Here is an 11486-nt window from a genome sequence, read left to right as displayed (position 1 = left end):
CTGTTCTTTCACTTCTTTTGCTTCCAAAGATTTTCCTTTCACTTGTTTGAAATAATACTTTTAAAAGCCAGATTCTATAGAGTGCCCATGCTCATGAGGAAGATGACAAATGTAAATGCCATATGGGCATCTAGAGTATGGGGAGGTTGAAAATACCAGGTAATTGAAAGAATGGCAAGTCCTTAGCTAAACAGTCTTGGATGTAGTCTTGCAGCAACCCATTTACAATGGCATTTACAATGTCTGGAGTTATGAAGGGAAGTAAAATACAAGAAGTTACTGCTTTGTCCTCAGAGAATTTGATCTATATCCAAAATGTGTATTTTAAATTTCATATTCAAAGGTTGGGGATGTAGCTCAGTGGTAGAGTGCTTGTCTAGCATGCACAAGGCCCTGGGTTCAATCCCTTCACTGCAAAATAAATGAATGAATGAATAAATAAATAAATAACATACTGCAGAACTTTCATGTTTATGAGCATTAACCCTTTAAGTCAATACCTCCTGTGTTCTTGGGAGACAATATACTTAGTCCATTAATATTTTCACTAGTCATATAAACTTCTGAGGCCTTGTTTTGGAAAACTTAAAATTAGCATGTTATGTGTTTTTTGTGTTGGTTTTGGTTTTTTTATACTGATGCTTTTTGTGATACAAAATAAGACTTAATGAAGTAAAAAGATCAATCATGTGAGTTTGTAATCTGGCTGTAAAAACAATTCTTGGAGAAGAGTTCTCAAAAGATTTTCAGCAAAGGAAATAATTTGAGGAGTAATTGTCTCTATAACTACCCAAGGTAACTTTTTTATGTCTAACCATGTCTTCCTTAAATATTTTGGTATGCTTTTTTAAGTTAAATTATTTGGCATTCAGTCTGAGTCTGTCCAACTATTCAGCAAATATGTGTCAAACATCAGGCACTATATTAGGCGTTGGGGATGTGACAGTGAATAAGAAACACAAGGCCCTACTCACTGAAGTTACAGGGCAAATGGTATAGATCATGTGGTAAGTTTATATACAGTATTTCCTGATAGCAGTAAAGAACCACAAATCAGGCAAGGAAGTAGGAAGTGATATTAGAAGGCATCTTCGAGATGATTTTTGAGCAAGTATCAGACAAAGCATGATGAAATTGGTGACAATTTCATTTTATAGTAGAAGCAAGGGTGGTGGCCTCTGATGGGAACATTTTAGTACACTGGAAGAACTACAAGAAAACCATTGTATTAGGTTGGTTGCTATTTAAATTGATTCAGCCTAAATGTGATTCTTGGGGTGGGAGAAGGGCAGGGAAGCTGCCATTTCACTGTGCTTTCCTTAGCATCTTGAGGATGTTTCTCTTGGCTCACAATATGATAAAATTAGCTGATAACAGCAAAATGGGTGGTGTGGACACAGATGTCTCACCAAGAAGACCCCATCTTGATTCTAGCATATACAAGTTGACCAATAACACTAATAAAGAAGATAAACAAGTCTTGCTAACATGATTGCCCCTCTGGCTTGAACTGTCTTGGTCAAATCCTAAAGGAGGAGTAACACAAGAGTACCAGATTTTAGGTTGGCTGAGTGAATAGATAGAAGAAATAAATCAGCTTTGGCTAATGGAATTGGAAAATCATTCTTATTCTCACTTCCAGATAGAGTAACATCAGGGGAATAAAACCCTTTAGTTCAGTGTGCTCTTACACATTCCAGCTGTTCTTTGTAGGTATCAGTACAGGTCACGTGAGGGAAGGGACACCAGTATTTGCTCAGTGATGGTAGGAAATTAATGGCCTTTTGAAAATATGTTTGTAAATTAAAAGATGTATGGAAGGAAATATGTGGCAAATAATCAGTTGGGTAAATTTGGGGTATTAGAATAGGAAAGTGCTGGCTAGTTGTCTTGGTAACCTAAGGTGGGTAAATGTCTTGGGAGTAGGAGGGTAGTACACAGGAATGTGTATGAGGGAAATGTTCCTTGATATCCTGTTTGCTCCGATTCTGTTTATATTCCCTAAGCCCTTTCCCCTCCCTATCAGTTGCCTCCACCACTTCTGCCTTTCCCCTCATTTCTACTTACTGGACAGTTTTGTGTCAGACTCTACTGGTTCCCAGTCATGGTGGTGTTCTGAGTTTATTAACTAATAGAAGGCAGACATGTAAATCAGTTGTCACACAAGGGTGTTCCATAGTGTAAGTACGAATGAGATAATGGTGGTGCTACAGAGAAGGGAGTGAGTAACTTTGTGTTGTGTCAACGCAGTTTCAGGCAGGGCTTTCAAAATGGCACCCAGGTGTTTTTGTAAAGATCATTAGGAGTCTACCACAGGTGAAGAAGGGAGGGATTCGTGCAGTGAACACAGAATATACAAAGATCTAAGGTATGGACCAGCACTAGGCATTTAACTAGTTCGTTAATGCTAGAGAGCTAGGCACAAAATAAATTACAGGAGGACTTGAATTCCACATTAAGGAGTTTCAATTGCTATTACCTTAAGGCCACCAATTCTTAAAGAGATTCTCTGGACACTGCATCAGATCTCCTAAGTCAGAATCTTAAAGATAAAGTCCAGTAATACTGACTTTTTTTTTTTTTTACAAGCACTGCAAATAATTCTGAGACAGATAGATGTCTGGTAACTGATAGCTAGAAGACACCTAGTGAAAGATTTTAAGGAAAAACATCAGGTTCAAAGGGTTCTCAAATCAGGGGTCTCGAAGTGTAATCAATCTCCAGATAAGAAGTATCAGCATCACCTAATTGGGAACTTGATAGGATTGGAAAATTTCAAGCCCTACCCCAAATGGACTGAGGGGAGTTCTGGGGGGAAGCTAGCAGTCTCTTAAGGTGATTCTGAGTAGACCTAGGTTTTGAAAACCACTATCTTTAGATAACTTTGGCAATAGTATATATGGTAGATTTGGAGAATGGGCAGTGTCACTGAGACTTAAGGCAGGAAGAACAGTTAGCCGATCATTTCAAAAGTCTGTGCAAGAGAAAATAAGGGTGAGGATGGATCACCAACCAGTGTTGAGTGGCAGAAGCAGCTTTAGGCCTAAATAAGATGATCTAGGGAAAGAATATGAAGTGAAAAGAAAGGAAGGACAGACTTCTGATGAATAATGTTTAAGGATAAAGGAAAAGGATTTCAAGTGAACAAGAATTAAAAATGGATGGCCATGAAAGGAGGCAAATTAGGAAGCACTTCAAAAAAGGAATGAGCAACATTATCAAGTAATAGGTTGAGAGACTGAAAAGTGACTATTGGATTTGGTTATTAGACTGTTGGTGACTTTAGCAAGATAAATTTTAGTGGAATGAGCTGTGGATGTGGCTCAGTGGTAGGGTACTTGTTTAGCATGAGCCAGACCTTGGGTTCAATCCTTAGTAACACACACACACACACACACACACACACACACGCACGCACGCACATAAATTTAGTGGAGAAGTGAATGTGAACGTCATGTTTGAGTTCGTCTGGAGGATTGAGTTGGAATGAATTAGACAATGAATGTTGATAACTCTTCCAGGAACCTGGACAAAAGATGATGAAGGTGGGTACAATTGAGTAAGCTCTTTAAGATAGAAGAGATTTTAGTATGTTTATATGCTGAAGGACATAAGTCCAAAGGAAAGACTGAATATATAGGAGAGAATAATGGGAGGAGGGACAGCACTTCATTTGAAGTAAAGAGAGATTAGGTGCACACACATATGGCTAAGGGGAAATAACAGTGGGACATTGAAGGAAGACATCTGATATAAATTTGTGAAGGAATGCTTTGGGAGGGACAAGTCATGTAGGAGGGGTTAAGAATAATGGGTTTTGGGAATTCGGCCAATCCTGGGATAGAGGACCATAAATGTTGAAAGGCTCTCACACCATGGTTTTATTATTTTCTCTGCTGTAACCCTAGACACAGTAAAGAGCAGAGAAGATGAGTGGTAAAAGCCCAGATCCTTCATGGGAAGTTTGCCAAGCAGGTATAGCTAAGGGTCTGATGGTTAGTTGAGATGATGTATCTGGAGATGTAGAAAGGCTGAGGAAAGAAACGTGAAGTCTGATGAGTGTGCTGTCAGAGTAGGAGTGGGCCAGGCATTGGTAAGTTGTATAAATAGAAGGAATGAAGTAGCAAGTTTGTTTTTTTTTTTTTTTTTTTTAAGTTTCTTGTTTGTTTTTGCAGTGCTGGGGATGGAACTCAGCCTCTCACATGTTAGGTAAATGCTCTGCCACTGAACTACACCCTCAGTGTGGAAAATGGGAATTTAGGATCACAAAGTTCTGGGCTGTGAAACAATCAGATGTGTAACCCTAGAAGCAGAATGTCAAAACTAGAGGTATAAAGCTATAAACAATTATGGCAAGGGTATTGAGTGGGTTTTCCTTGAGTACATCAAAGTCATCCAGGATGATGGTGGGACAAGGTAGAAGCAAATGGGGAGCCTGGTATTAAAGATTGAGAAAGCTGGGGCACGGACTACATCCTGGCCAAAGAGAATGGTAAAAGTAAAAATAGGATCTGTACATTTGGTAACAAGGGTTTGGTTTGGTTTGGTTTGTATGAGATGGGAAGAAGTAATGGTGCAGAAGTGAGAAATTGGGTGAACTTCTAACCCTTTGCAATAGTTTGTGATGTGGAAAAGGTAGGCTTTTGTTCAGAGAAAGCACCCTCAAAGGAGTTGTATTGAAGGCCAGGAAGGGCACTGACATTCAGTGAAGAGACCACGTTGGGTAATTATTCTTCCTGCTCCCTGAATACCACCTTTTTGGTGACAACATATTCCAGGAGAACATTTGATTCCTGTCTCCTATGCACCATTAACATCATTCAAATAAAAGAACAGTCCTCCTTGACTTGTTCAAGTTAATGGAAAAATTGAGTTCAAGTGTCTGTACCATGGACCCATGTGACTCCTTAAACGCAAGTTTTGAGAAGCAATAAGCTCTTTTATTTTTCATTATATTATCAACTGCATTGGTATTTGGGTGACATGACTTTCACCACAACAGTAAGGGTGTGAAACTGTAAACATCTGACAGTTATTAAATGTAAAAATAGTAAAATAAGAAAAATCTGATGTAACTCATCAGGACTCTGACTGTTAAGACCAGAAAGACCAGACCTTGAAATAACAAAAAATGACATCAAACAAAACAAATTGGAACCATGAGTCTGATGTGTAGAATTTACTTTTCTGATTATTGATTTCGGTGACCCATGTCTTCCTCTAGCTCATAGTTCCATCAAAGCATTATATCATTTATTAGAGTACATTTTAGAGCATAACAATCTGTTTTAATTACACTTAAAAGTCTGAATAGGTTTAATACTTATACTTTTTAATGAATAGAAAAACATTTTGATTATATCTTTGGAAACATTTGTAGAGCTCAAAAAAACAGCTATGCTCACGTAGCTTTCTAATAGACGCCTTTGAAAAGGTTCTTTACTTTGCAGAATTATAAGCCAGTAAGTACAATGGCATTAAGTTAATGCAAAGCAGTGTGATTCATCCAGTGAAACTTGGCGATGGACTTAGTGGACTTCTTCCATTTAGGTGTGTCCTTCTTCACCCAGTTGGAGAAATAAGCCCTGCATTGCTCATACCACCACTAAGTGATCTGTGTGACCCCCAGCTTTGTTCTATCTGGCCCTCTATCCTTCCCCCTGCTCTCCATGCCTGCCCAGGCATTTACTCCCTCTTCTGGCCTTATTTTGCTAAGAAAAGTGTGGGGGAAGAGGGCACATTGTCATGCCACATTTTGAGCTGGCTTCCAACTGCCTAAAATCATATTCTTGGCCGCATTTAACTCCAAGATTCATGTTATCGTCAGATGGGACCAGCCATGGTAGGATGAGGTCCTAATTAATTCTGGTGGGAATTGGACCTACTGTGAACTTCTCTCACTCCAATCCCAGACAAGTGAATCTTATGTTCCCAGGACTTCTTTAGGCAGAAACCAAAGGCCGAATAGACAAATGACTGACCCACTCAATTGCAGTCAAATATGCTTAAAGTCCACATGAAATGAACAGTTTATCTTGAACCTCTGACTTCATCAATAGGAGTTAACTCACTTTGCAATTACATAGGTCTCTGAAATTTCAAGAATGTGAAATATGGATCCCACCTTCCTTGCAGAGATCCAATAGAACTTCACAACCAAACCAATCAGGACCACAAAAAACCTCAGTTGTTTGCCATTGTAATTTTTCTTTCTTTCTCCCCCCCCCCCCCCCCCCCCCCCCCCCCCTTTTTGCAGTACTGGAATTAACCCCAGGGGCACCCTACATCCCTGAGCTACACTGTGCTACATCCTCATCCCTTTTTAATTTTTTGAGACAGGATCTTGCTAAGTTGCCCAGGCAGGCCTCAAACTGCACATGTCACCATGTCTGGGCCACTCTCTAATTTTTTAAATCGAGCAAATCTGTCAACAGCTCAATGTCTCACTGGTATGTTGTATTGGATTTATAATTGTGTTTAATTTGCATAACATCAGTAGGTACACTTGAATACTATTAACAATTCTATTGAAATATGCTAGTCTAAAGGAACATGGCAGTCATTTTATGACATAGGCATCTCAACCTTTAAATTGAAGTCAATTGTTAGTATGTAAAGTGGCTTCTCAGTCTATCCCCAAATAAAAATACATCCTATAAGTATTACAAAAAAAAATGTAAAACAATCATTAAGTAGTTTAAATATTTCATTACTTGGCTCAGAGTTCTGACTGATGATGAAGTGCAAGTCTTTCCCTCTCTCACATTCTAACTAGAACTTAGTCTTTATCAAAGCATAGACACCACAAGTGCACTGAAACTGATGTACTATTTATCTGCCACATTTCCTGATAAGGCAGGAATGTGCTTTCATACTTATGGGACATGGCCTCTCTCATCTTTCACCACCTTGTTTCTTCACCTTGCTTGCCTAGGGGGAAACGCTATGTTCTAGGACTTTTCTTACAGGTTGACAATCTAACTGATTGTTGGTTCCATGTCTTGCTTACCCAATGAGAAAGCAAAAGCACTCACTAAAGCCCCATTGACTGCTCTCTTTTCTCACAGATCTCATCACTCTCTGAAGGCAGAACTCAGCAGCTGACTTGCAAGTGACCCTTGCCATAGACCTGGCTTAAAAAGCACAGAAAAGATTTCAAAACTCTTAAGATTTCTCAGGGAGAGATGAGGTAAGAGACAGATACCGTGGCAGGGCATCAGCTTCCAGTTTCTCACTGGAGAAGGTGACTTCAACTCGCCCCCAGCCCAGACTAGTTCTAGCCTCGCTGTGGGTTCTGCCCAGAGGTACTGTTAGCCCTTAGAGAAATGTCTGCAATGACTGAACTTCTGGATAGAGTTCAGCCAGGCTTGAATCTGAGAAAAGGTGCCCTGTGAAGCCTTTTTTGGAGGGAAGCACCAAAATTCTACTAGCAGGTATATTAGTTCTCCTTCCTCCATCTGAAATGCAAAGAACCATGAAAAATTCCAAACAACTGAAAGAAAATCAGATTGGTTTATTGCTTCTGCTTGTATCCAGAAAGAAGGAAGAGCAAATTTTTAGTGCCTTGGGTAGGTGGTGAAGGAGACTTATGGAAGGGAGACACATGCCTCAAATCTGTTCTGGAACCACATAGGGAGAAGGAGAGAGAAGGGACACATTGGCTAACATGAAATACATTTTTCAAGGAGGGCAGTGAGTGGTAGTGATGTCTGTTCTGCTAGGATTCTTCCTTGCATCCCTTCCTGTACTGCTGGGCCCAGCCCAGTGTGGAAGAAGAGTAAGGCTAAGCAGGAAGTGTTTCCTGCTAATGCCCACCATCTTAAATACATTAAGTTCACAGTGTAGGCTTTGTGTAGGGCTTTTCCCTCTGATGACATCAGGTGCTTAACACGCTGATATTGTTAAGAAAGATGACACCTTCACTTCACAACTGCATACGTGGAAATTTTGATTCATTTCATTAAGAAAATCTTCAGCTCAGTCCCCACTGGGCCAGCTACTGGATTTATAAATGAGAGTTCAGTACAGTGGCAAGTAGGGTCCTGAATTAATGAAAGCACCAGAAAGTCTTTGTGGTTTATGCCAGTCTCAGGGTTTGTTCCTGACTTACAGATTCTGATTTTCTGTGCTGGTATATGGACAACTTGGACAGATCTGCAGGGGTTCCAGGGAAAGAGCATGGATAAGTTTACTCACTTGGATGTCTAAATGCACATTAGTTTGGGTTCCCAAATCTGCTTCTATTTTGGATACTGCACTTTTACAAAGCTTATTAGAAAACTGGTTTAATAACACATGCTTTAAAGAGCATTAAAAAGCATGAAATAAAGAGGAGGCCTTCAAATCTCAATACTTTTCCAACACAGGCAAAGGATTTTCTTTCTTTCAAAGGACATTATTATAGCCAGCTCTCAACAGTAATAGGTAATGGTAGTAGGAGGAGAGTAATGCAGCTTACAAACAAGACTCCAAATTTCACTGGAGGCAAAAATTCCCTCATTTCTTACCTAACTTTTCCCACTTGATTGTATGAACTTATCTAAATTTCACCTTTTGATTTCTTTCCTTGACCACTCTTCTGGCAAATGAATTAATTAATGATAGTCAAAAGGCTGAAAAAAAAAAGAAGTCATAGGCCAAAATAAGTCCAAAGTTAGATAACCTGTGCCTGGAAAATGGCAAGTTAGCCCTGTAATAATTTCCAGATGAATCATGATGTTTTTTTCAGACATCAGCAGCTGAATTGATATCATTCTATTTGCCTCCCACTTCTTCCATCAAGAATTACTGATCTCCGCTGGGGCTGGTAAAAACAGCTGGTTGAGGTCTCTAGTCTTTGGCCATTCTTAGGGATAGTCATTTTATTCCTAAGTGTAACCCCTTCTGGTGTGACCCATGTGTTTTCTGCCAGCTCCCCACAAAGAAGGCCAGGGGAAACTGTCTGAGTGGGACTTCTGATAGGAGACAGCAGGACCCTGGAATCTGTAACTGTGGATGAGGGAGGCAGGTGGTCCATGATGGGAAAAGGAGGACTGAATAAGATTAGGCTCTGAGGTCTTCCTGGCCTTGACCTGTGGAAAGGCTTAGAACCCCCAGATGGTCGCTCTATTTTTGAAGAAAGAAGGTTGTCCCCAGATGGTTCTGTCTCTGATGTGCGCTTTCTGCATTGCACTACTGCATCCTGGGTGGAGAGATTAGACAAGTCTGGTTCTGGAGAAAGGGTGGGTCCCTCACAAATGCAGGATGCAGTGGTGTCCATCTGTGAGGATGCTATGGCTCCTGTATCTTGCTTTGGTTTCTCTTCCTTTGGGTTTTCCAGGGAGGAGGGAGAATCACCTTTGGCAGGATTCTGAGAGGTTCCACTGGTTGAGCTGGGTTCCTCTTGGCTCCTCTCCAGAGGCTGAGCCACATTCTCCCCTGTGCTCTGAGAGGGCAGGGGCTGTGGGATCTGGGTATATTGAATCTTGGGTGGGATTACTGGGACTGCCCTGGCCTGACACATTTTGACCATGAAGGAGGTTCTCACAGCTGACACACTCACAGGAGCTGAGTTACGGCGGCCTGTCAGGGCATGAGCAACGATGTCCAGGTCCTGGGTATCCTGGGAGTAATCTTTCCAGGAGTCTGCTTTACAGTGAGATGAGGTCATCCAGGTGAACTTGGGGTCTCCTGACTCACAGAGCTGCATTCCAGGTGAACTAAATGAAGCCCCATTCTCAAGCCGGAAGAGTTCAGTGATGGGAATGGCAGAGTCTAAATTGAGGGAAGAAGGCCTGTTTTTCCCTTTTGAGGGCCCACACTCAGTGCTCTTTAGCTGTAACTTTGAAGGATGTTCTCCAGGTGAGGTGTTATCCGGATCCCTAGGTGAACTCTCCTTGCTGTTTTCTGGTCCAGAAATACCAGCTTGCTTAATCTGATTGCTCTGCCCAAGGAGTGGCCCCAGCTCCTTTCCCTCCGCTCGAATGACTGGGCTGGTTTCTGCTGGCTTAGCCTGAACACTACCTGGTCCTTTCTGGCTGGGAAGAACCTCTGCCCCTTTCAGGTCAGAGAACTCTCTGAAGGTCTTCAGGGCTTTCTCATCCCATCCAGTAATCTCTCTCCTGGCTGACAGAGGATCAGAATTTCTCTCTGTTTCAAGATTAGCACAGCTGCTGGAGGAGGGAACCTCAAGAGTCCACTGACTCTTAATGGTGGTTTTACTATCCAGAGAGCGGCTCTGGCGAAGGCTGGGCCTGTGAGAAAGCCTCTTCTCCAATCGGTGGCTCTGGGGGCTCTGCATCTGGGCCTCCTGCACTTCTTTCAGGGTGGGAGAGTGAAGAGGACTGGTCACCCACTGAGGCTCCTCCCAGGGCTCCACCATCTCTAGGACATGCTGAGCAATGTCTGTTACAGTGTCATCTTCATCACAGTCTGAAGGCTCCTGTACTGACTGGGCTGCATCCCCCTCTCCCTGTGGGGAGATCTCAACCTCCTTTGCTGGGCTAGGAAAATCAAGGGCTTTGCCCTCGGGAGCAACTTTCTTTGAAGTTTGTTTTTCACTTTGACTTGGAGTAGCCTCCTCTCCCTGACAGCGACTAGAGATCCCAGGGTTGTCTTTGGACCTCGGCTGCTCTATATAAGGATTTGTCCTTAAATTCCTGGATGGGTCTTCTCTCTCAGCACCGCCCTTTGACAGCAGGATTTGGGGCACCTCCTCCAGAGGAGTTGGAGGGGGAGGAGCAGGAGGGAGCGGAGGAGAGAGATTCCCCGGGCCTCCAGCCTCAGTCCTTGCTGGTGGAGATGCCTTCTCAAAAGGAACTATTTCTAGAGCAGCCAGAGTAGCACGATCTGGACGCAGGCCGAGCTCGGATCTGTGGAAGCTGCTGGTTGACTCTGGCTTTTCTCTATTGGCTGCCGAGGCAGCACCCATTGTACTCTGATTGGTTGAGTCCCTGTTCCACTCCTCCAGAGGGGCGGAGACTGGAGAGGGGGAGGAGCCACAAGAGATGCTCCCAGGGGCCTCCGGGGAAGCAAAGGGCACTGGACTTGACTCAAAGCTGGGCTGAGTTGGGCTTATCTTCTGAACAGGTGGTGGCAACGAGGCAAGTTCCTCCTCAGATTCAATGATTTTAAGCTCCTGTTGAATCTCGGGCCATATCAGGGCGTTAGCCAGATCATCTTCATCCTGAAAAACATCAATAAACTGATTACCTTAGAATTTAGGACTCTGAGCATTGTCATCTACTTTGTTTTCAATGACAGTGAGGGATTCGACAGTTCCCTGCCTGAGTTACCCAGTACATAAGAGAGGCATAATCCCTAATAACTGTGGATGCTTTACTGCTTACCATGTGCCATAAAATACTTTGTATCTTCTTGTTTAATTATCCCAGCACCATAGGAGATAAACACTACTATACTCCCATTATATTAAATGAGGAGGCCTATGTTCAACTAGATTAGACAATTGACCTAAATCATAGAGCAGCAGACCACGATTGAAATCT

At 42.2% G+C, this 11486-nt stretch overlaps 1 protein-coding gene across 1 annotated transcript in view; it reads right to left on the bottom strand.

Moving 5' to 3' along the window:
* Nucleotides 1–6233: 6233 nt before the first annotated feature.
* Nucleotides 6234–11486, bottom strand: part of ARHGAP31 (Rho GTPase activating protein 31) — a 108443-nt gene continuing 103190 nt past the window's right edge. Inside the window, exon 12 of the mRNA XM_079155268.1 lies at nucleotides 6234–11164. Coding sequence (XP_079011394.1) covers nucleotides 8750–11164 — 2415 coding nt within the window. The 3' untranslated portion in view covers nucleotides 6234–8749. The remainder of the gene's footprint in view (nucleotides 11165–11486) is intronic.

Source organism: Sciurus vulgaris (genome assembly GCF_902686455.1).
Source record: "Sciurus vulgaris genome assembly, chromosome: 10".
NCBI classification, from domain to species: domain Eukaryota; kingdom Metazoa; phylum Chordata; class Mammalia; order Rodentia; family Sciuridae; genus Sciurus; species Sciurus vulgaris.
Note: the sequence above shows the minus strand (reverse complement) of the source record. Positions and strands in the feature narration are given on the sequence as shown.